The sequence below is a fragment of the Physeter macrocephalus genome, unplaced genomic scaffold (genome assembly GCF_002837175.3).
Source record: "Physeter macrocephalus isolate SW-GA unplaced genomic scaffold, ASM283717v5 random_1012, whole genome shotgun sequence".
Lineage (NCBI taxonomy): Eukaryota > Metazoa > Chordata > Mammalia > Artiodactyla > Physeteridae > Physeter > Physeter macrocephalus.
The window spans coordinates 1-25,000 of NW_021146775.1; the positions used below are offsets into that span (position 1 = coordinate 1).

General features: G+C 62.1%; 1 protein-coding gene across 1 annotated transcript; it reads left to right on the top strand.

Annotated features, from left to right (window-relative positions):
* Window positions 1-32: 32 nt before the first annotated feature.
* Window positions 33-24,994, top strand: LOC102977054 (ankyrin repeat domain-containing protein 11; the record flags this gene model as incomplete). Its single annotated transcript, XM_028487041.2, has 8 exons — window positions 33-120; window positions 1,118-1,259; window positions 7,206-7,344; window positions 14,899-15,069; window positions 15,183-15,386; window positions 16,065-16,207; window positions 18,765-18,912; window positions 19,239-24,994. Coding segments are annotated over exons 2-8 (6,648 nt in total), but the record flags the coding sequence as incomplete, so codon positions are not given.
* Between the last annotated feature and the right edge of the window lie 6 nt (window positions 24,995-25,000).

A 25,000-nucleotide genomic window follows, 5' to 3' on the forward strand; every position in this document is an offset into this window, starting at 1 on the left:
CGACGCGGCAAGGCACCAGCGGTGTGATCCGGTCAGCGTGAACTGCTCTCTGACCCTGACTACGAGGAGGACGTCTGAGAGGAAGGCTTCCAGGGGGACGGAGCAGACGCCCCGGATGTGGTGCGTGGAGCAAGCACAGGAGGACGGGGGCGCTGTCCACGTCGGGCAGGGGCGGGCGGGTCGGTGTGGCCACAGGCGGCGAAGACTCCACGCCCAGGTGCAGAGAGCCTGGCTGTGCCGGCACGGCCGCCAGGGAAGCGCCGGGCTTGTCGGGGGCGGCAGACACGATTGAGAGGCCAGTCGGCCAGAGTCTCCGCTGGGGTCTCCACGGGGAAGGCGGTGGGCGGAGTGGACAGTTCCGCGGGCCGTGGGGTGGTCTCTGGTTACCTGGCAGCTGGGACGCGTTCTGTTCGGGGGAGTCGCCGGCTTGTGTGTGAGAGGTAGGTGGGGTGGTGGGTGGTTTTGTGGGGGGCTCTTCGCCATTGGCAAGAAAGGGCTGGCCCTGGTGGGAGGGTGGTCTGTCCCCAGAAAGCAAACCGAAGATGCGAAAACACCATAAAATATACAGAAAACACGATAACCACAGCATGTGTCCTGGAAAATGCAGGGGCCGAGGCCTCAGGCCCGCGTGCAGGAGTGGGCACCAAAGCTGCCTGCCATCCTCCGGGCACTCCCCGGCGGTGTCAGCTGCCTACCTTCTGGGCGTTTTCCTTGCGGGAGCTGGGTGCTTTCTGAGTGGCAGAGTAGCCCTCATCCTGACCTTCTGTTGGGGGTGGGGGCAGGGGGCTCTTTCGCAGGTGACGGCAGGTGGCCGAGAGGGTGGTGGGCGCCATCCCCTGGGCCTCGAGGTGTGACCCTGCCCGTGGGCAGGGGCTGCCGCCGCCGAGCGTGTGTGGCGCCTGACCCCCGGAGCAGGGCCCCGCGTGCACCCCGGGGTTCCGCTGTTCTCCGTCGTGGAGGGTAGACGTGCCGCTGCCGGGGCTGCCTGCCGGGCCGGTGCGTCGGGGCGGCCCCTTCGGAAGGCTGCCGTGTCCGTGCATCGTGCGTCGCCGGCTGGAAGCACCTGGCTTTCACGTGTCTCACGGACCTTAACCCCGTGTCCTCTGTTTTGAAGCAGACGGTTGACGATGAAGCGATGGCGGCGTGAATGAAGGCCTGGTGAGGAGGGAACGATGCCCAAGGGTGGGTGTTCTAGAACCCCACAGCAGGAAGAGCGTTCCCTGAGCAGCGACATGGTGGAGAAGCAGCCCGGGAAAAAGGTGAGCTCGTCCTCCCCCGCCACTCCGCGTGGGCCTCGTCTGGGCCCGGGGAGGGCTGGGGGTGTCACTGTCGCTTGTCCCTCTGCAGTGGGCGACGTCTGTGCCGGGAGACCCTCTTCGGGCGGCAGTGGAGGAACTGCTGTGGTCTGGGTGGCTGTGGAGGACACGTCTGGCTTTTTTTAAGGATGTGTTTGTTATTTGGGGGCCAAAGTGGAGCTTTAACCACTAGGTCCGTGGACAGAAATTGCTGTCTGAGAGAACCCCAGTTCGGCCCCACGGTCTCTCCCTCAGGACCATGGGTTCCTGTCACATGGTTGCTGGCAGACCGAATCTGACGGTAGCCGTGCGAGTGGTCCTGACTTGAAACGCTGCTGGGTAATTGTACTTCCCCCTTTGCTTGTTGCCACTGTGAATAGGAAAATGGGTTGTAAATATGCATCATTGTGTCCTGTTAATGTGCTGGTGCCCTGGGCTCGGGGGTGTGTGCTGTGTGCTCCACAAGCTGTGACACCCGGTGTTCCCTCCAGACTGTTCTTAGAGGGACCCCCAGGCTGGTCTGCAGGAGTTACAGACTCACAGGCTTCCTGAGGGAGGGCCCACCTGCAAAGGTGGCCTTGCCCGTGCTCTGCGTGGGGTGCTGTGGCCCGTGCCCTGGCCCCCCTTGAAACAGGAGGAGGACGTTCAGAGATGCCCTCAGTGTGGACGCTGGATGTGGCTTGTTGCTGCTTTGTCCCGTGGTTTTACGAGCAGGTCTGGGAAGAGGCCTTGGGCTCCCTGCTCCTCCCAACGCTGGGAAACTCCGGGAGCGCTGGTTCCCGGAATCCCAGAGGAATCCACCGAGGAGAGAGTAGGAGGCCACGTCCAGATGCTGAATTCACAGGAAGGGTGGCAGGGGCTGGGGTCCATGGATCCAAAGCCCCTGGGAGCCCTGGCTCCTCTCAGGGCTCCAGACAGGCCTTCTGGTGGCAGCGAAGGGGTCAGGGTATTGCCGTCCCAGGTGGACTCCTGCGGTCCCAGTGACGCTGGGGATTGCTTCCTGTCTGTCTGCAGGGGCAGAGAGGGAGATAGAGAAAAAGGCCCAACGAACAAGCTGTGCCTGGCCCTTGGCCGAGGAGCCAGCCCCGCGCCCTGCCCCGCTCTCTGCGGGACGCCGGGCTGAAGCACGCGCCACCTGCCACCCCCGGCCCCCCGCAGGGCAGTGCTGTCCGCCCCGGGCGCTCCCCGGGCATGGCTGTGTGACACCGCAGGTGTCCACGCAGGTTTCGCAGGGGAGGGACAGGTCAGGCCTTGAGAGAGAGGAGCGCCGTGACTGGAGCGGGGAGGGCAGCTGCGTTCCCCCAGACGACAGGGCCGTCTGTGGAGGAGGCCCAGGAGGTGCGCACGGAAGCCGCGGGGAGCGAGGCCTGGGGAGCGAGGCTGTGGCCGGAGCAGCGTGCAGAGTGCATTTTCTGAGCGCTGTTAGCCAGCGGTCGGACATGGAAGTTTAAAAACACACGTGTGGTAGAGTGGCATCAAAGCTACAGACTCTTTAGGGATTAATCGGATGAAAGATGTGCACCCTGAAGCCTGCAGAACTTTGCTGTGGGCAATTCGGGCAGATGCGAGCCGCTGGAAAGGAGCAGGGCTCGCGGGCCAAGGGCGGCTCCATAGTGTTCAGACACCGGCGCTCCCCCAGCCAGTCTCATAGAGCCGTCGCGATGCGGCTCCAAGCCCCTGAGGGCTTCTGGGGAGAAACTGATCAGCTGCTTCCAAAGTGTGCGTGGCAATTCAAAGGACCTGGCAACAACCACAGCCACCTTGAAAAGGCAGGAGGGAGTCGGAGGCCCTCAGCCTTGGCCGTGAAGCTGCGGGGTGGCGGGCACAGGTGCACACCTGTCCCGGGGAGCAGGCTCCCCACAGGCACCCAAGTGTGTGCTCAGCTGCTTGTCTACAAGACGCTGAGGCTGCTCCGTTGGGAAAGGATCATCTTTTCAGCACACGAAGGTGGGACAGTCGGATCCACCTATTGGTGCTGTTTCTGGTGGCTGATAGAGTCCCCATTCCTACTGGATTCTGTCGTTGTTGGTCATTTACAGATAAGACTCAGTTAATCATAGTCGAGGCGGTTCCAGGGCAGGTGTGTGGGGTGCGGGGTAGGAGCCAGCCCTCGCCTGTCTGTACGTGGTGTGTGGGAGCTGACTGAGCATCCGTGGGGGACACTGGTGGCTGGGCCGCGGGCTGCACCTGTTTTCCCGCCCCGGCAGTTTTCAGGGTGTGCCAGCGTCTGGCACGGAGGTTGAACTGATAGAGGTTGAACCTGATAGAGGTTGAACTTGACGTCTAGATATCCTTTTAGCATTGAGGAAATAAACACACTGTGGAGTGTGTACGGTTGGTCCCTGTGACGGAGCCTGGGTACTGGTGAGGGAGGCTCAGCGAGGTCCGCCCTGCTCTGCTCTGGCTGAGGGTTAAAAGCTTTCTGTGAGCACCTTTAGTGAAGTAGAAGTGCACGTTTCCTTTCTAGAACCTGGATCACGATGGTCCAGACCAGGCTCTCGGGACCCCCGCCTCCCCCGCGAGCAGCCCCCGCGGTAGTACCCCACCCCCACCCACAGGGGAGGCGGACTCATGGCGGGGATCTCTGCTTCCTTCCGATGGACAGGCCCTGGCTGTTGGAAGGAGGCTCTTCCAATGTGGCCGTGTGGTGTCCATCGGGGGGACGTTCGAGCAGCTTCTCGGCCGATTCCTGTGCTGATACATATCTGGGCTCTTTCCAGCCCAGGTGTGATGTGAACATACATACATTGGGGTTCTTTTGTGGAGGCAGCAGATAGGGTTTAATAGTTCGTCAAAGTGACTGCACAGTTCTGCACCCCCAAAGCCTAGGTCAGGTGGACCCATCCGTGCTAACACTTGGTGATGTCAGTTTAATTTGTTTTTTTCTGTCGTCTACTGGTCTCCTGTACCGTCCTCTGCAAGCTCTCCGTCTGTGATCCGTCTGGACTCATTTTTTGTTTTGTGCTGTAAGGGAGGGTCAAGGTTTCTTTTCTTCCCTGTGGATGTCCACATGGTCATTGTCACTGGGAAGACTGTCCTTTCCTGCTGGGTTGTAGCGGAGCCCTTGTCACCAGTCAGGTGGGGCTCAGCTTCTGCTCTTTGCTCTGAACCTTTGGCCCTTGGGTCCAGGACCACGTGTTGTGACTCTTTAATTGTACAATCTTGATACCTGGCCGTTTAATTTGCCCATCTTCACTGTTCTTCAGAATTGTCTTTGCTACTCTTGACCCTTTGCGTTTCCATGTACATTTTGGAAAAAGCTGGTTGATCTCCACGAAAAGCCTGCTGGATTTTGATTGGATTGCTTTGAATGTAAAGATGAATTTGGGGAGATTTGCTGTGCTAACAGTATTGAACGGTGTCCCATAAGTGGGCCTCCATTTTTATCAGTCTAATTTCTGTTTTCTCAGTAATGTTTGTAATTGTCTAGGTAGAGGGCTTGAACACCTTTTGTTAGATTCATTCCTATGTATTTAATGTCTTTCGATATTAATATGTCATATTTCAGCATGATTTCCTAATGGTTTATAGTATATAGAAACCAATCACTTTGTGTGATTGAGCTTCTCATTCACTTACTGATGTGAAGAGTTTAATTGTAAATCCTTCTGGATTTTTTCCTGTGTAAAATCACAGCGTCGTGAGATGAATACTCCTTGTTATCCCTCAGGAAGAAGAGGGGGGCGGGGCTGGCCGGGTCTGACCGTGGAGGAGACCGCCCCCCTGAGGCGTGTTGTCACGGTGGGGCGCAGCCCGCCAACCCCTTCCCACAGCTGTGGAATGCTCCGTCCGCGGCTGCACTGGAGGGGATGCACCCATTTGCCTTTTCATGGGCGGTTGCTCTTTCTTTCTTTTACTGTTGTGAGCAGAACTGTGAGTTTGCATTGCGTGGCACTCACCCCCCGGACTTCGTTAGAAGCTCTGAGCGGCCCCACGCAGCGTCGGAGGCCCACAGCTCTGCCAGTCCAGTCAGCCGTTCTTGTGGGGGTACCGCTGTTGCCTCCTGGTTTTAATTTGCGTTTTCCCAACGCCAAACACCTTTCCAAACGTTACATGGCTGTATGGATATTTTCTTCTGACAAGTGCCTGTTCAGATCTTTTGCTCATTAAAAAAAGGTTTAGTTTTTCAGTAGATGTGGTGAGTATAGGCATTCCTGCCTTGAACTCCTTCTCGGGAGCGGCACCCCATCTTCTGCACCAAACCTGTGTCAGGTGGGGGACGTCCCTCCCCACAGTGTGCTGGAAGTTGGTCTCAGGACCTCAGGCCTTTTCTGCAGCTGTGGAGATGATCATAATTTTCCAGGCTTTTTTTTTTTTTTAAGCATTTTAAAAATATTTATTTATTTGGCTGCACCGGCTCTTAGTTGCAGCATGCAGGATCTTTAGTTGCGGCATGCGAACTCTTAGTTGCGGCATGTGGGATCTAGTTCCCCGACCAAGGATCGAACCTGGGCCCCCTGCGTTGGGAGTGTGGAGTCTTAGCCACTGGACCACCAGGAAAGTCCCCGTCCTTTGTTTTCTTAATGTGGTGAATTACATTGATTTTTAAATTTCTTGCATTTCTGAATATGTTGTTATTGTGATTTGTGTTATCTTTTTTTGTGTCTGTCGATCAGATTAACCAACTGGGCCAGGAGTTTTTTTGGTGGCAAGTTTCTTATTACAGTTCGGGGCTTTCACCGGTGGGTGCTGTTCTCCTGGCAGGGGCGGCAGTGGGGGAGCGTGGGGGAGAGGTGCGTGCAGGTGGTGACAAGCGGGCCTGTGTCCTGGTGCTCCTGGCACCGGCTCGGCCGAGGCTCGGGCTCTGCCTGCGGGTCCCTCTTTGCGCTCCAGGTGCCCTCGGAGCTGGAGGTGTGTTGTAGCGGGGTGCCCCTGGTCACCCAAGGGTGTCTCGTTGCCTGCTGAGACTGGAGGGCACGGCGTGGCAGTCAAGCGGAGGCCCCTCAGGGCCCCGGGAGACAGGACCCGCGCCGCTCAGTGTTGGGCTTCCCCTCCCAGGAGCACCCGCCGCCCCAGTGCCCTGAGGGCTGCTGTGAGGGCCTTGTGTTTGCCTCGCCTCCCCGGGGTGGATTCCAGAAAGCAAGCCTGCTGCTGGAGAAGGGGCCGCCTGGCGGTAGCAGTGCCGTCCTCCATGTCAGCGCAACGCAAATTGGCTGGCCCGTGCGGTGCGCTGCGCTGCGGGCTGACGAGCCGGGCGCTGGTTAGCCTGAGGCTCCGCTGAGCGCCCCCAGCCCACCCTCAGGGCTCTGCGTGCTGCCCTTCCTGGGCGGGGCGTGTCACATCCCGAGCCCCCTGCCCCCCCAAGGTGGCAGGTGAGGCAGACGCCCTGCTGGACCTCCCAGGTTGAGGCTGGAGTTCGGGCTCCTGGGTCCTTACAGGTCAGCAGGGCCGGGAGCGATCCGGCCGCCCTCCAGCCAGCTCCTGCTCTGGGCTGGGCCGCCCGCACTGGGCTCTGCTCCAGGGCTGCTGCGGCTCTAGGATCCGTCCCAAAGACGGCCCTGCAGTGTCACAGGCCTGTGGTGGCCAGAGGTGGCTCAGGCACAGGGCAGGCGAGGGATGACACGCTGGAGGGGAGCCAGCGTCTCAGGGCAGACATACTCTCCCGTTCGGTGGGAGGCCGGGCCCCTTCGTTCACGGCCGCGGGGAGAGTTTCCAGTGGAGGGCGGGCTCCGTCTGTCAGCAGGCCCCTCTGAAGGTGCGTTTTCCCCGTTACTGAGTCCATCTCTGGGAACACGAGGCAGGAGGCAGCGAGGTGGCAGGGCCGTGGGTGCCTCTGAGCCTGGTGGGCAGGAGGGTGTCCACTGCCCACCTAAGAGACTTGCTTTCCTGGCACGTGAAGTCCTGGCAGACCTGAGGACTTTGAGAGTCTAATTTGGGGCCAACGTCTGAAAGCGTCACTCTCTTTTCCAGGATAAAGATAAAGTTTCTCTAACCAAGACCCCAAAGCTAGACCGCAGTGATGGCGGGAAGGAGGTGAGAGAGCGAGCGACCAAGCGGAAGCTGCCCTTCACCGTGGGCGCCAATGGAGAGCAGAAGGACTCGGACACAGGTACCGCCCGCCCCCGGCCCCGCCCTTTCCCCGGCCCCGCCCCTGCCCTTCCCCCCACCCCCGGCCCCGCCGCGCAGACCCTGGAGGGCGGCTCGGGGCCGCCAGGGGAGATTCCCTGGCAGAGAGCTCCCGCTAGCGTGCAGAGAAGCCACGTCCCCCAGCCCCAGCCTGCCCAGGGGCCTCCCATGCATGCGTATGACCACGGCTCCTCTCAAGGAGGGCCTCTGGAGAGCTTTACACGGGAGGATAAACGTGTTTCCCCTCAGGGCTACAGAAGCACGTAAATTAAACCCAGTTGTTTGAAGTAGAGGCCAAAGGGGGCTGTGGGAATGAGCAGGAGCCATGCAGCCTTCCTGCGCGCGCGCGCTGCGGCTGTGCTGGTCACCAGCACGTGGCGCGCGCGCTTCCAGGTTGGTTCCATCGGAGCTGCTTGCGGGGGCACGTGCTGGGTCCAGGCCAGAGCCAGCCGGCTCACACTCCTCCGCTGGGTCCTGGTGTCCTGGGCCTTCCCTGCCTGCTGGTCATCTGACTGCAGACCCCCTAAGCCAGGGCGGGTGTGGGCTGGATCCGCAGAGCCGCGCGGGGGGCCTGGGTCCCCCAGGATGCAGCCACGGGGGAAGGAGCAGAGGTCCTGCCGGGATCGGGCGGAGGGCAGGGGCGCTTGGCTGCAGGTGAGGGTTTCTGTCAGGTCTCAGGAAAACGGCAGGCACAGAGATGAGATAATGTGAGAGAATTGGGAGGAATGGCAGGGGACAGCCTGGAATGAACGTCTTCACTCACAATGCCTCCTGCACGCGGCTCCCCGCAGGCGGGTGCCCCCGGCGCCGGCAGCCACTGAGCAGAGGCCTGGGGTAGTTGCAGGCTGGTGAAGCAGGTTGGCGGGGTTGGTGGTGCCGGCTGGGGTATGGCTGGGGTCCGGGGCAGGCGGCTCAACCTCCGCGGGGTCCTTCGCAAGGGGAGGGGGTGGGCCGGGGAGGAGGACAGAGGAGGTGGGAGTCCTCCCAGGGACCCTGTGCCTCGGGCTCTGGGTGCAGAAGAGACAGGCCAAGCTCAGGCTTGGGTGCCCGAGCCAGTTCTGGTACTGGAGGGTGTGGCGTCGCTGTTTGGTTGCGGGCTTCCTGGATGCTGGGGGTCTGCAGGTCGGTGTCCTCCTCCGGGGTGTTCCTGCCCGCTCCTGGGAGGACTGCTGCCCGAGCACAGGCGGGCGGGGCGTCCTCGGGGGTGTCGGCGGTGTGCTGGTGCGAAGGCGGCCTCCAGCAGGCCTGGGGGACGGTTGGCGCCTCAGCACGAGGCTCCAGGCAGGTGGGAAACTGAAGAACGTTTTGCAAGTGGGATTTTCCAGGCAGGGACAAAGTCTAAATACATGGAAAGTACAGCATTTGTCCTCTTACTGTTTATTGTTTATCCCTTTGGGGGACAGTTTTACCGTACCATTGATCCTTGAACAGCACGGGTGTGAGCTGCATGGCTCCACTTATGTGCCGGTTTTTTCAGTAGTACACAGTGTGGGAGGAGGAGGGGCCTTCGACTGGGCGACTGTGTCCTGCCCATCCCCCCCGCCCCCGCCCCGCCCCCGGGGTTCAGGGGCCGGCCGTGTAGCTTTCTTGTACATCTGCTTTGGTCATGTGGCATAACTGGTCTCCAGTAACTGGGAGCGTCTCATCCTTCGGGCCAGGACTGGGCACCTTGCCTGCAGCCCTGGGCACTGACCCCTCCCTGCCCTTCCTGGTGAGCAGCCAGCCGCCTGACTGGGCGGAGTGAAGCTCTTCCCCCGAGAGGCTGTGCTTCCACCAGGTGCCGCCTGCCCGCCCGCCCCAGGGCAGATGGGGAGGCTCTTGTACAGAAGTGCCAACTCTGGTGAGCGCCGAGCTAGGGAGGCTGAAGGTCCCCGTGTTCCCACGTTCCCTCCCTGCCTGCTGGCTGCGGCCGTGTCCCTCCAGCGCCCCCTGCTGGGAAGATGCAGCCTGGCGCTCACGCGACGGTTCCAAGGGGCCAGTAGTTTCTCCGGCTGTCCTCCCTGAGAGGGGGAGGCTGATGAGCTTCCCCCAGAGACCCCCGGGCTCCCTGGGAGCATCCTCCTGTTTCCTGGTGCCCAGGAGGCCCGCAGTGCCTAGTCAGGGCTGGGGCGTCCTCCCTGGAGCTCAGGCCACCAGTGGGCGGGTGCCTGCGGGCAGGGAGAGGGGGCCCTCCTGCCCGGTGCCAGTCTTGGTGGGACCAGGATCTGCTTCAAATTATACCCTGCTGTCTGCTGCTTATGTGTTTAATTTCCCCGCGACATAAATGTACACACACCCACACGCCTACTGCTGAGGTCCGTGTGGATGAAGCCCTGCAGGACGCTTGCTCAGTCTGACAGCAGCCCTCCCCACCTCCCACCTGGAGCCCCCAGGGCCCTTCAGAGAGGGGCCTGTTCTCAGCTCCCTACATTTCTTTGCTTCTACTTTGTGCTGGCTCCGCAGTGAGGATGTGTAAGCAGCTCACCCGTCTAGGGCTGGGATTTGGAGATGGAGGTGGCGGGCACGCAGCTTCCCTGGTGGGCAGGGCCTGTTGGGACTCCTGCTCAAGGCTGCCCTGTGTGCAGGGATTCACTGGTGCTGGGTTCTGAGCACGCCCCCTGCCAAGTGCTGGAGGCCACGTGGGTGACCGTGCAGGGGCTTGGCCGCCTGCCAGGCGTGACATGCTGTGACTCGCTGGTTGGGAGGGCATGTGCCGCCCACACTGTGGCCCTGGAGCTCTCGGGATCCCAGAGCGGGCAGGACTGGTGTAGGACGCTGGCCACCTCCATCCCAGGCCAAGTCGAGAGCGAGTGGCTGGGCCCACTTCTCTCTGGTCTGGGTCAGGGTGGCCGCTCCACCCGATGAAGTCCCGGGTTTGGGTTTGGGGAGCTTGAGGGGTGGTCGGAGGCCCCCAGGCAGGCTGGGAGCAGCGGGATGGATGACGCTGTTCGTGCGTTGCTGGCGGTCTGGATTATGATTTGCTGCTGTGGTGAAAGTGGGGGTCAGTGGTTGGGAAGTCCTGTTGTCCGGGCTCTTTCTGCCACCCTCACCTCCGTGGATTCTGGCCTCCTGACCGCGGTCGCCTGTGGGGCGGCTCTGTGGTCGCCCTTACCTGGAGCTGGAGCAGCCACCGCGGGGGGAGTGAGACGTGGGGCGTCCAGCCTGTCCCTCTCAGCCCGGGGACTTGCTGAAAGCCACACCCACCGCTCTTTCTTTAAGTGATCAATGCTGGAAATTTTTTCAAAAAGGAGAAGGAGGAGATACAGAGCAGGAAACCGGAAGGAAAGCCGGTTGTCACCACAGCCTGAATGACGGTGCCCGTGTGGGTCCAGTGTCGCCCGGAGGGTCGGAGTGTAATGCGGGGAGGACCCTGTGCGGCCCGTCACCTGACGGGGTACCTGTCACATGTGGGCTGTACCTGGGCCGGCTTCTTGGTCAGAAGCCTGTGTCTGTGACTGACCGTGGAGGTCGGGCCCTGTGTGGTGTGGAAGGTGTGCCCTGAGGCCGAGGGACGGGGGACGCTCTTGGGACAGCAGGTCCCAGTGCAGACCAGCCACCTCCCGTCAGCCTGCCGTGGACCGAGCCCTGCAACTTCATGGGAGACCAAGGACCTCCTCCGCCCCCTCCCCACCACAGGGCAGAGCCCTGACGATGGTGACATCTGAGGAGTGTCATAGATTTCCCACTTTCAGCAACGTGGCATGCCCTGGCTGTCAGCCACGGGGCTTCTGGTGGCAGTGGACGGGCTGAGGGCGGCCGTGCCCGCCGACACCTCCGGCTGGAAGATGCCGTCCTCCAGCCTGGGGGCCCAGAGGGCTCCCCAGGCTCACGCCGTCCTGCCCCCACGGGGCTGGCCTTCTCTGGGCCTCTGTGCGCCTTCCTAGGCCCCAGAGCGGAGGCGAGGATTGGACCCAGAGATGGCCGCGGCCGGAGGAAGACACCCGAGCAGACACAGAACAGCGTCCAGAAGATCAGGCAGGGTTTTCACAACGTAAAACAGAGCGTAAGGCAGCAGAAATGACTGCTGAAACGAAGCATTCGGGGGACGGGTTCTAGCGCTTACCGGGTCCACCATGAGCAGGATGAGTGAGCTGGAAGCTGCTGAAACTCAAGACGCCGCCTCGACCGAGGCATAGAAGGAAGCAGGAGAGTTGCCGACCGGGGTCCAGGAGGAGCCCACGGGGCCGCCGGTGTCCGCGCAGGGTGCGGGCTCCATGCAGAGCATCGTGTGGATCCACGGGACCGCCCGAGGGGACACAGAAGGCGCCCGGGAGGGTGTCTGCAGACCACGTCCCGAAGCCAGAGGAGACTCCTTCTCCCGGAAGCTCACTCTGTGTCCTCGCTGCCAGGATTCGCCGTGACTCGGGGAAGCTCTCCACCGGACGCCGTCAGTTTTGCTGGGGAGTGAGACTCCCCGGGGAGGAGTGGACTCTGGATGCTGGGTCCTGAGACAGAGGCCCTCAGGGCTGCGCCCTCCGCAGGCCCGGCCCCAGAAGAGGCCACGGGGGCTGTGGGAGGAGAGCAGAGGCGTGTTCCGGGGGTGACAGGCACAGCATTTAGGGGGAAACCCAGGGATGGCCTGGGGGGCTGGGGACCCTTGCATCTGCTAGCTGGGTGACCGTGTCCCAGGAAGAGACGATAAACATGGCCCCGATTTCACAGAGGACCAGCAAGGTGACCGAGTGCGAGAATCGAGGCGCCGTGGACATACAGGCCGAGTCACACGGCTGTGCTTTGCTTTCCTCACGGCGAGGGGACTGTCCAGGCTCATGAGGCTGCCTTCCCCCCATTACCCTGGGAAGACGGCACGGCTGGCGTCCCCGGGGAACGAGGGGGCAGGGTGCGCTCCAGCCCCCGCGCCTCCACAGCACCCTTTGGCCTCGCTCGCCACTCACACGGACCTGCCAGGTTTCTAGTCTACAACTTGACACACGCCGCCTGGGCTTCGTGTAACTTCTGTTCTGCTTCCGGTTGGATGTGAGAAACAAAACCTTCGCAGAGCGCTGAGGGAGTTGGGCCGTTGCCCGGGCACCTCCTCTGCCGTGTCCCCGTCGCTGCGCTGGCAGGTGGGGCCGTCGCCTACCTCGGGGCAGGGCAGGAAGGAGGTTCTGCAGGTCTCACCTGGGTTGACCCCCGGGTTGGCCCTTGCCGGCAGGACGCGGTGGCTGGGAAGGAGGACCCTTCTGCGGCACCAGCGCCCCGGCCTCCGCTCCTCTGTGGCCAGGGTTCCGTGGGCGCCCGCTCCACCCAAGCCTCCTAGCCCGGCCAGACGTGGGCTCTCCAGATCCCGGCAGCTGCGGCACCTGTAGAAAAGTAGACTCCACCACCGAGAAGTTGGCGTCTCAGGAGGTGGGATTACGTTTGGGGTTATTTCCTGTGTTAAGCCTGGGGAGGCCAGAGGGTTAGTCTGTTCTCCTCCACGTGTGGGGTGAGCAGGGCCCCTGGGCAGGTGGGGACTCGTGCTGGGGTTGCCTGAGCCTTACAGCTCTCCAGCCGCTTCCTGAGACCACAGGCCGGTGCCACGGGGCCCGGCCCGGCCGCTGGCATCCGCGTCTCTGGGCAGAAGTGGCTTCTCCGCTGCCACTCAACAGCAGCGCGGGCAAGACTCTCGAGGCACCTCCCTGGCCCTGGGCGTCCACTGCCTGCACGGTCACTTGAAGACAGAGGTGGCTCTGGCCCTCCTGCTGGGTTCCTCTGGCGTCTTAAATCACGGGCGCGTCTGTCCTGAAGACCCGTGCGCCGCGGAGAGGGGGGCTGGTCTGCTTGCTTCCACCCCTGAGGTGACCCAGTGTACCCAGCAGATGCCACCCACAGCCCGGCGGGAGGCCGCGGGGTCACGCGCTTCGCTGAGGTTCTGCTTCCGTCCTCTTCTCTGGGGGCTTCGTGTCTCCCCCGCCCCTGGGCAGGGCTGAGCGGGGAGCCGCTGAGAGGCCAGATGCCCCAGTTGTCTGAGGCCAGGCTGTGCTTCCCGGGAGGTTGGGCAGAGCAGGGCCCGGGTCACAGGGCGCGGGCAGGGCCCCACGGCCTCCCCCTGCCCCGACGCCCAGACCCGTCTGCGTGGCGCTCGGCTGTGGGAGGGCTTCTGTGCCAGGCCCCTGCCCGGGTCCGGCCGCTGCCCCAGCGTGGCTTCGTTTCTCGGGGCTCCTTGAAGCTGCTGGGTGCCAGCTGTGCCCTGTGCAGAGGCCTCCCCGAAGAGCCGGGGCCATGTGCCACCCTTTCCTCACTGCTTTTGCCGGGTCGTGGGGGAATTGGGGGCGGGGGAGAAGGCGAGCGGTGTCCTTGGTCACCCCTGAGGGGCGTCTTTTCTGAATCTCCTCCTTGCTTGGGCCTGTGCCTCGTGCGTTGGTTAAAAACCAGCTGTTGCTGGTGGGGTGGCCTGTGGTGGTTGGGGGTTATCACCTAAGATGCACAGATCAGCATTGTCAGCAGATCACAACTTTATAGTCTATAAAAAGGCAGTTTAAGGTACTCTTTAAGGAAATAACAGTTTACAGTAAACTCTTGGTAAGAAAATGGAAAGCGTGACACGCTTGTGGGGCCTGAGGTGGAGAGCAGCCCAGGGTTGTAGTTCTGGGAGTGGAGAGGTCGCCCCAGCCCGGGGACGCGGAGAGCAGGGAGAGCCCCTCAGAGACCCGGGCCCCGTGGCGACCCAGCTTCCCTCCCCGTGGTCCGCCCCCGTGACCTAGGCCCCCCTGCATCCCCGGGCTCCCCAGAACGCACAGGGCAGCAGGGGAGGGGTCTGAGACTCGACAGAGCCCCAGTTCCTGTGAGTAGGAGGGTGAGTGTGGAGCAAAGTGAGCTTTTGGCTCCCGATCCGTGGAGTCGGGGGTGTCTTTTCTCTCCGTCCCCCCTGCCCCTGTGAAAGAAACAGCGCAGTGTTTCTGCCTGAGGCCGGCAGGGTGTTAGGTGAGGGGCCAGAGGAGCACAGTATGCTTGTCGTGAGGAGGCTGAGGGGCGCCGGGCTGGCCCCGTATCTCGTTAGTGCTCTGTGTTGATGCCTTTAGATGCCTCCAGCTCAGTCCACGCCGTGGTACTGCAAGGCTGGTTCGCTCCTCGAAGCGCCATGGCATGAGATGGAGGCTCCTAGAAGCAAGAAGAAAGGTACAGTACCGCCCAGTCAGCCTTGACCTCTCCGCGGGTCTCTAAGCTGTGTTTGCATTTTACATCTGAACTCTTTGGAGGCGGGGTGGGGAGGAGGACCTGGATCACAGACACTAGGAGTTGCTAGACCGAGGCCCGTCCTGTGTGAGCCGGGCCTCGGGGTCGGCCGTCCCGCCGCCTGGCGCGCAGGGCACGGTCCGGGGAGGCACCTGGAGCAGTGGATGGTCGGTGGGGGCCAGGCTTGGCTTCAGTGGCTGGTGACGAGGTGTCGGAATCGTGTCCCCAGCACAGCTACTGCCGGAAGAGGTGATGACGGGATCACCAGCTGCCAGCTGGTGCCAGCTGTCCCTCCCCTCCCCCGCAGGCTGTGAGGCGGGGGCCCCGTGCTGCAGGTGAGGCTCCGGAGTCAGAGGGCTCCGTGGCATGAAGTCTCCCCTCTCTCCTCCACGCCTCACAGAGAAGCAGGGTCCTGAGCGGAAGAGGATTAAGAAGGAGCCTGTCACCCGCAAGGCCGGGCTGCTGTTCGGCATGGGGCTGTCCGGGATCCGCGCCGGCTACCCGCTCTCGGAGCGCCAGCAGGTGGCTCTCCTCATGCAGATGACGGCCGAGGAGTCTGCCAACAGCCCAGGTGAGCCCTGGGGGCGGCTGGTCCTGGGGCCCGGGGGGCCCTCCTTCGGGCCGGTGGCCCAGCCCCGCAGGTCCCTCCCGGTAACCTCCGCCCATCCTCTCCTCGGCCTGCAGTGGACACGACACCAAAGCACCCCTCCCAGTCGACAGTGTGTCAGAAGGGGACGCCCAATTCTGCCTCAAAAACCAAAGATAAAGTGAACAAGAGAAATGAGCGTGGAGAGACCCGCCTACACCGTGCGGCCATCCGGGGGGACGCCCGGCGTATCAAGGAGCTCATCAGCGAGGGGGCGGACGTCAACGTCAAGGACTTCGCAGGTGAGAGCTCGGAGGGAGGGCCGCGGGGCAGACCCCCTCTTACATAGGATGATTTGCTCTTTCTGTGTGTCCAGAGCTGTGCACTGAGAGAGGAGCGTACGTGAGACCAGGAGGCCTTCCCGTGTGGAATCCTAGGTTTTCCCACGGCCCTGGGTGTTGGACCCAAACCTAGTTTAGCACCTCTTTTTTTTAAAAAAGCGATTTTCCTAAGTTGCATTTTTCCAAAGCCCTGGGATCTGTCCACGGGGCAGCTCTGTGTGCACGCCGACGTGTGCCAGCCGCTCCCCCACGAGGCCTCAGCGCATGCTCACGGAGGCCCTTCCAGACCCGCGGCCGTGGCCACTGCTCTGCCTGCTTCCCTGTCTGCAGACGGGGCACATCCTCCCTGTGTGTTGACAGGTGACTCGGGCTGAGGCTGCCCCTTGTGACCCTGTGTTCGTTGATCCTGTACCCGTCAGCTCGGTGGGCCACGTCACCCTCGCAGATTCTTGGTCTGTAGGGTTAACCGCTAGAGGTCACGAGCAGCCCAGAGGCGCCCCAGTAAAGACCACTCGGCATTTCTAGGCTGGGTGCCCACCAGGCCTCTGTCCTGTCCTTAGCGCTTCCTGAGTGCCACCCAGAGGCGGGAGTGACCTTCCTGAGGGTTAAATCACGTACGTGCTGAGTGTCTGTTTCCAGGCTGGACTGCGCTACACGAGGCCTGTAACCGGGGCTACTACGATGTCGCGAAGCAGCTGCTGGCCGCCGGCGCAGAGGTGAACACCAAGGGCCTGGATGACGACACGCCCTTGCACGACGCCGCCAACAACGGGCACTACAAGGTGGGTGCCTCCCCGCAGACCCCACGGCAGGCCTGCCATTAGACTGGGCACTGGTCCGTCGCCGCCTGTTTCTCTGTCCTTCCTGTTTGCGGGGTGACCGGGAGGTGAATCTTTGACAGGCCCCGCCTCCCCCCCCAGCCCAGGTTTCTCATCCTGGGTCAGCACCTGGGTGGCCTCTCACGCTGTCTGTGGCTTGTGTGTCAGGGCCCTACTCTGGTCACTCAGGTGTGGTCGGCCATTGGGAGGTGAGTGGTCGTACCCAGAGGAAGGGGAGCTCTGTCTGTCCTCGTCCCTGTGCTGCTGCCAGACCCGGCAGCCTGGACGGGGGTCGACAACATGGGGTGAGCAGCCCAGGAGCCGCAAGCGCCTGGGGCACGGCCCCTTAGGTCCAATGCAGGAGCCGCACGTGTAGGTGAGGGTCTGGCCGCGGTCATCACCACGCTGTCCAAGAGGCCCCCGGCCAGACGTGGGATGGCGCGCGTGATGAGGACACGTGGCAGCTGTCTGAGTGCGTCTGGTCTGTCGTGGCGGCCCCGCTGGTCACTGTAGGCAGGTGTCAGGGAACCGGCGGTGTGGCCGGTGTGAAAATGACGCGTCGGCGCGGGGAGAGATTGGGAGGTGCTCTGAGCTCAGGATGCCGAGAGACCTGGGACACCTGAGCGCTGATTACAGAGCTGACATCAGGAATCAGTTAACGTTTTAGGGAAGACGATGGCCTTATGGGGTTTTTGTTGTTACTGTTTCTTAAGAGCCGTTTTAGAGAAGTATGCTGAAAAACTTTATGAAATATCTGGGATTTGCTAAAAACAACCGGGGCAGGCAGGGACTTCCCTGGTGGCCAGTGCTTAAGAATCCGCCTTCCAATGCAGGGAGGGGATGCAGGTTTGATCCCTGGTCAAGGAACTAAGATCCTACATCCTACATGCCATGGGGCAACTAAGCCCGCGTGCCGCAACTAGAGAGAAGCCCACCCACCACAACAAAGAGCCCACACACTGCAACCAAAGGTCCCGCCTGCCGCGGCTGACGTGACACAGCCAAAAAAAAAAAAAAAAGATACCCTGGGCAGTGGGCGGGTATGGGGTATGGTGAAATGAGGCTGGCTGGCTGGTAGGTGATGGAGCTGGGAGGGAGAGGGCCGCCACCTGAATCTCCGCTTTTGTAATTGTCTTTAAATTTGTTTATCAGGGAGCAGTCAGAGACGTGGACAGGTGTGGGCTCTGCAGGGGGAGAAGGCTGAGGGCCAGGAGATGGGAGAGGACCCTGGACTGTCCGGGCGGCCTGGTGGCCTTCAGGGCTGCATACGGCAGAGACCCTTTCTCGGCCGGAGGGAGGACAGCGTGAGCGGACTTAACCTGCGTTGCTGGTTTCAGAGGGAGGGGCCGTAGCCAGGGAACGTGGTGGCCTCAAGCAGTTGGGCTGTTCCTCGGCCGGCAGACAGCAAGGACACGGGACCACAGCCCTGACTCTGGCCCCAGGATTGTCCGACACCGTGGCGATTTATCGGAGGGCAGGGGAGCGCCTGCCCAGGAAGCAGTGTCCTGCTCCCGCCATGCAGACCCAGGTACAGCTGCGTGCAGCCCAGGCTGAAGTGGAGGCTGCCGTCCCGTTTGCCAGGCACCTGGGGGAGGCCGTGGGTTCTGCCCCGGCCACCCGAGTGAAGCGAGGATCGAGATGGAGCGAGTCACACAGAATTCGTTGGTTTCCTGGTGCATCTGAACGTTGTCTGCACTGGACAGTTGCCGTTAGGTGTGCAATAGCAGTATCTATAAACAATTTGCGCTCCTTCGTTAAGAAATACATTATTGCGGGACTTCCCTGGCGGTCCAGTGGTTAAGAAGTCCACGCTTCCACTGCAGGGGACACGGGTTCAATCCCTGGTTAGAGAACTAAGATCCTGCATGCCGTGCCATGCGGCCTTAAAAAAAAAAAAAAAAGAAAAAAAAAAAAGAAATACATTATTGCTAAAAAATGTAACTGTCACCTGAAGCTCCAGGAGTCGTGATCTTTTTGCTGGTGGAGGGTCTGAAATACCGCGAGAACTACCAAAACGTGACACAGAGACACCAAGGGAGCAAATGCTGTTGGGGAAATGGCGCCAGTAGACTTGCTGGGTGCAGGGTCGCCATAGACCTTCAGTCTGTAGACAACACGGCATCTGAAGCGCAGTAAAGTGAGGTCTGCTGTCCTTGGGGTCAGTGGGTCCTGGGCATGGATTAGCGACAGGTGATCTTATTTTCTGCAATAAACGAAAACATGCAATAAACCTGCTTGCACAAGCTTGGTCTTTGTTTTCTCTACTGTGTAACACGCCCCCGCCACCCCCACCCCCCCCGTAAAAGCCTTCCCCCCAAGTTGCAGGAACCCGACAGCGCGAGGGGAGCAGCCTGTGTGAGTGGCGGGTCTGTGGTGGGAGAGGCCTCGCAGGCAGCGCGAACAGCCTCCACCCCTTGGCCTGGTCGTGCTCAGGCCCTGCGAAGGGGCCGCGGTTGGGCATCGGCGTGGTGGCCGCTCAGTGTTTCTCAGGGTCCCTGATGGGCCTCTCGCTGCTCCGCAGGTGGTGAAGCTCCTGCTCCGGTATGGCGGGAACCCTCAGCAGAGCAACAGGAAGGGCGAGACGCCGCTGAAGGTGGCCAGCTCCCCGACCATGGTGAACCTGCTGCTGGGCAAGGGCACCTACACGTCCAGCGAGGAGAGCTCGGCCGGTCAGTGCTGCAGGGGAGTGGGCTTGGGCGGGTGGCGTCACCGCGGGCAGCGGGGCTCTCCCGGCAGCCTGCTTGGACGCCTGCTGCTGACGGGAGCTTCTGGACCGTGAGGAGCCCCCCCCCCGAGCTGGGATGGGGGGCTTCCGTGCAGGGCCTCCAGCCCCGTGTCTGCGCAGACCTCTGTGTAGCCCCTCTGCCCGGGGCCGGCCTCAGCCTGAACTAAGCCAGGGGATGCGCTTGTTCGGCGGGCGCCCTCCCGTCCCCTCCCCGGGCGCCCGCAGCCCCTGCCTGAAGCACCTCTGACCTCGTCCTCCCTGTCCCCGCAGAGAGCTCTGAGGAGGAGGACGACGCGCCATCGTTCGCACCTTCCAGCTCAGTCGAGGGCAATAACACGGACTCCGAGTTTGAGAAGGGCCTGAAGCACAAGACTAAGAATCCGGAGCCCCAGAAAACTGCGACCCCCGTCAAGGACGAGTATGAGTTTGACGAGGACGACGAGCAGGACAGAATCCCCCCCGTGGACGACAAACACTTGCTGAAGAAGGATTACAGGAAGGAAACTAAGTCCAATAGTTTTATTTCTATACCCAAAATGGAAGTGAAAAGCTACACTAAAAACAGCACGATTGCACCAAAGAAGGCGTCTCATCGCATCCTGTCGGACACGTCAGACGAGGAGGACGTCGGTGTCGCCGTGGGGACCGGGGAGAAGCTGAGACTCTCGGCTCACACGATGCTGCCTGGTAACAAGACACGGGAGCCTTCCAACTCCAAGCAGCAGAAGGAGAAAAATAAAGTGAAAAAGAAGCGAAAGAAAGAAATCAAGGGCAAAGAAGTGCGGTTTGGGAAGAGGAGCGACAAGTTCTGCTCCTCCGAGTCCGACAGCGCGTCTTCGGAGAGCGGCGGGGACGGCGGGGACTCGGCGGGGAGCCCCGGCTGCCTCAAGGGGTCCCCGCTGGTGCTCAAGGACCCTTCCCTGTTCAGCTCCCTGTCCGCCTCCTCCACCTCGTCCCACGGCAGCTCCGCCCCCCCGAAGCATAACCCCGGCCACGCGGATCCGCACGCCAAGCACTGGCGGACAGACAATTGGAAAACCATCTCCTCTCCAGCCTGGTCCGAGGTCAGCTCCTTCTCAGACTCCACGAGGACGAGACTGAGCAGCGAGTCTGATGGCTGCTCCGAGGGCTCCAGCGTGGAGTCGCTGAAGCCGGTCAGGAAGAGGCAGGAGCACAGGAAGAGGGCCGGCCTGCAGGGCACGCTGCCCGATAGGAAGGACTCCTTCCATCCGGGCGGGGACGGCGCCATCCCCAAGCTGGACAAGGAGGGCAAGGTCGTCAAGAAACACAAGACGAAACATAAACACAAAGGCAAGGAGAAGGGGCTGTGCCCCGTCAGCCAGGAGCTGAAGCTGAGGAGCTTCAGCTACGAGTACGAGGATTCCAAGCAGAGGGCGGACAAGGCGACCCTCCTGGATGACGCGCCCGCCGAGAGCAAGCTGAAGGGCCTGAAGCACGAGCGAGAGCACTGCAGGAGAGAGGAGAGGCTCGGCAAAACCAAGTCGGAGGAGAAAGAGTGGCTCTTGAAGGACGAGATGATCAAGGTCTCCAGGGAGGAGAAGTCACTCAAGAGAATCAGGGACCTGAACAAGGAGGCGGGCAGGGCCTTCCGGGAGGAGAAGGACCGTTCCGGCAAAGCCGACAAGGAGAAATCGCTGAAGGAAAAATCTCCGAAAGAGGAAAAGCTGAGGCTCTACAAAGAGGAGAGGAAGAAGAAGTCCAAAGACAGGCCCTCAAAATTAGAGAAAAAGAATGACTTCAAAGAGGATAAAACTTCAAAAGAGAAGGAGAAGACCTTCAAAGAGGATAAAGATAAACTCAAAAAAGCCTATAGGGAGGATTCTGCTTTCGATGACTATTGCAACAAAAGTCAGTTTCTGGAGAACGAAGACACCAAGTTCAGTCTTTCTGATGATCAGGATCGGTGGTTTTCTGACCTGTCCGATTCCTCCTTCGATTTCAAAGGGGAAGACAGCTGGGACTCTCCAGTGACGGACTACAGGGACCTGAAGAGCGAGTCTGTGGCCAGGCTGATCCTGGAGACGGTGAAGGAGGACGGTAAGGAGAAGAGGCGGGAGAGCAAGGCCCGGGAGAAGCGCGTGGACAAGGACATCTTCTCTCGGAAGAAGGACAGGGACTGCCTGGAACGGGGCTCGGAGCGGAGGCGAGAGCACGCTGCCGACAGGCACAGGGCCGTGCCCGGCTACCTCTGCGAGAAGGACAAGAGGAGGCGAGAGTCTGCGGAGGGCGGCCGGGACAGGAAGGAGCCCCCCGAGGCCGCCAGGGAGCGGAGAGAGGGCCGTGCGAAGCCCGACGAGGTGCCCAGGGAGGACCTGAAGGAGTACGGCTGCGAGGGAGTCTTCAAGGACAGGCCCGACTGCGACTTCGGGAAGAGCCTGGAGCCCTGGGAGCGGCATCACCCGGCGAGGGAGAAGGAGAAGAAGGAGAGGCTAAAGCTCGAGAAGCATAAAGAGAAGTCCGGTGACAGGGACAAAAACGAGAAACTGATCCTTGAAAAATGTCAGAAGGACAGAGAGTTTGATAAGTGTTTTAAAGAGAAAAAGGATGCCAAGGAAAAGCATAAAGATGTGCATAGCAAAGACAAAGAGAGAAAAGCATCTCTCGACCAAGGTAAAGACAAACGGGAGAAGACTTTCCCCGGAATTCTCTCCGAGGACTTCTCTGAAAAAAAAGATGAAAAGAAGGGCAAAGAGAAAAGCTGGTACATTGCAGATATATTCACTGATGAAAGCGAAGAGGAAAAAGATGATTACACAGCGAGCGGATTCAAAGTCGGGGAGGCCGGCGAGGGGCGGGGGGACGGCCCCCCCGAGAGGGAGGACGGGCGGGAGCCGCACGCCCCCGACAGGCACCGGAAGCACTCGGCCGACAGGCAGCACGCGGAGAAGCAGAAAGACAAAGAAATCAGAGAGAAGAGGAAGGAGAAGGGCGCCGCCGCGGACGGGGGCAAGGACAAGAAGGACAAAACCTCGGAGAAGCACAAGGACAAGAAGGACAGGGAGTCCGCGGAAAAGTACAGGGACAGGAAGGACCGCGCGTCGGCGGACTCCGCTCAGGACAGGAGGAACAAGCAGAAGCTGCCCGAGAGGGGGGAGAAGAGGCCCCCTGCGGAGGACAAGGCCAAGAGCAGGCACCGGGAGCGGCCGGACCGGGAGCAGGGCCGCGAGAGGAAGGCGAGCAAGGGCGCCGAGGCGGAGAAGAGCCTGCTGGAGCGGCTGGAGGAGGCGGCGCTGCAGGACTTGCGCGAGGACTCCAACGACAAGGCCAGCGACGCGTCGTCGGACGGCTTCCCCGACCGCGGCCATGACCCGGGCCTCGGCGCCCTCCTGGAGGTGCCCTTCCCGGAGCCCCCGGAGGAGCGGGCGCGGGAGCGGGAGCGGCACCGGCACGCCTCGTCCTCCTCCAAGAAGAGCCACGACCGAGAGCGGGTCCGGAAGGACAAGCCCGAGAAGAAAGAGAAGAGCGACGACTCCAAGGACGCGGGCGGCCGGAAGGACGCGGGCCAGTACGAGAAGGAGGTCCTGGAGGCCGACGCTTACGGCCTCTCCTACAGCATCAAGGCCGACGCAGAGGACGAGTTAGAGAAGACCATCGAGTTGTTCTCTTCCGAAAAGAAGGAGAAAAATGATGCTGAAAGAGAAGCTCCCAAGAAGGTCGAGAAGGAACTGAGGCCTTACGGCTCTAGCACCGTGAGCCTCCCGAAGGAGAAGCGGCGGCGGGAGAAGCGCCGGGAGCGGTGGCGGGACGAGAGGGAGCGGCCCCCGCGGCACCACCGGGAGGAGCTCAAGCCCGCGGCCAGGGACAGGGACAACCCGCCCGGCTCCTTCCGGGACAAGCCCAAGGACGAGGGCGGGAAGCTCAGCGAGGCCAAGCTGAAGGAGAAGGTCAGGGAGAGTCTGGAGAAAGAAAAGGGCGACCCCGTGAAGCTCAGCAACGGCAACGACAGGCTCCTCCCGCTCCGAGAGCCCGGTAAGAAGGACGCCCGGCCCCGGGAGAAGCTCCTGGGCGACGGGGACCTGATGATGACGAGCTTCGAGCGCATGCTCTCCCAGAAGGACCTGGAGATCGAGGAGCGCCACAAACGGCACAAGGAGAGGATGAAGCAGATGGAGAAGCTGCGCCACCGGTCCGGTGACCCCAAGCTCAAGGAGAAGGCCAGGCCCGCCGAGGACGGGCGGAAGAAGGGCCTGGACGGCCCGCCCAAGAAGCCGCTGGCGCTGGACCCTGCCCCGAAGGACAGGAAGCTCAAGGAGTCAGCTCCTGCCGCCCCTGCTGCCGAGAACAAGCCCCACCCGGGACCCGCGGTGGACCCCCGAGACTGGCTGGCAGGCCCCCACATGAAAGAGGTCTTGCCTGCTTCCCCCAGGCCGGACCACGGCCGGCCCACCGGGGTCCCCACCCCCGCCTCGGTGGTGTCCTGCCCCAGCTACGAGGAGGCCATGCACACGCCCCGGACCCCGTCCTGCAGCGCCGACGACTACCCCGACCTCATGTTCGACTGCGCAGACCCCCAGCCCGCGTCCAGCACGGCCGCCAGCGCCTGCTCGCCCGCCTTCTTCGACAGGTTCTCTGTGGCCGCCAGCGGGATTTCAGAAGCCCCGGGCCAGACACCTACGAGGCCGCTGTGCACGAACCTTTACCGCTCGGTGTCCGTGGACATCAGGAGGACCCCTGAGGAAGAGTTTGGACTCGGGGACAAGCTGTTCAGACAGCAGAGCGTCCCTGCTGCGCCCAGCTACAGCTCGCCGGGGCAGCACCCGGAGGACAAGGCCCCGGGGCCCCCAGCGCCCACCGAGAAGTTCGCCTGCCTGTCTCCGGGCTGTTACTCCCCGGACTATGGCATCCCCTCCCCCAAAGCGGACGCCTTGCACTGCCCGCCTGCGGCCGCAGCCAACATCACCCCGTCCCCGGAGGGCGCCTTCTCCGGCTTACCGACCAAGTCCCCCCCTTCACACAGAGACGAGCTCTTGGCCCCGTCCATGGAGGGGGCCCTTCCCCCTGACCTCGGCATTCCCCTGGATGCCACGGAGGACCAGCAGGCCACCGCGGCCATCATCCCCCCTGAGCCCGGCTTCCTGGAGCCCCTGGATGAGGGCCCCTTCAGCGCCGTCATCACAGAGGAGCCGGTCGAGTGGGCGCACCCCGCCACCGTGGAGCAGGGCCTCCCCTCTGGCCTCATCGGGGGCACCCCCGAAAACCCCGCCAGCTGGCCCGTGGGGTCGGACCTCCTGCTGAAGTCCCCACAGAGATTCCCAGAGTCCCCGAAACATTTCTGCCCTGCCGAGTCCCTCCCCCCGGAGCCCCCTTACCCGGTGTCCCCCGTCTCATACCCTCTGTCGGTCCCCGAGCCGGGACTGGAGGTCAAGGACCAGGCCGGGGAGGCAGTCTCGGGCGCGGTCTCTGCTTCAGAAGAGCCGGCCGCGTTCGCCCCTCCCTCCAGGCTGGAGTCCTTCTTCAGTAACTGCAAGTCCCTTCCGGAAGCGCCCCCCGACGCGCCCCCCGAGCCTGCGTGTGTGACGACGGCCGTGGCTCAGGTGGAGGCCCTGGGTCCCCTGGAGAGTGACTTCCTGGAAAGTGGTCACAGCCTGTCTGCCCTCGGCCAGGTGGAGCCGGTGCCCTGGCCCGGTGCCTTCCCCGCCACCGAGGATGACCTCGACCTGGGACCTTTCTCGCTGCCGGAGCTGCCTCTCCAGACGAAGGATGTTTCCGATGTCGAAGCAGAGCCTGTGGAAGAGAGTCCTCTCGTTCCTCGGGACAACACCCCCGCGCTCCCGAGCGGCGGGGACGGCTCTGTGGCAGCTGCTGATGAACAGCTGGTGCTGCCTCCCGACCAGGTGGCCGCCCGGCTCGCCACCGAGCCTGCGCCTGAGCCCCCAGAGGAGCCGAAGCCGGTCGCGCTGCCCGAGGCCACAGTGGAGGCCGGGGCCGGGCCGGAGGGGAGGGCCCCCGAGGACTCCGACCCTGGCCCTGGGCCCACGCCGGCCCCCTCGGAGCAGCGTCCGCCGGGGAGT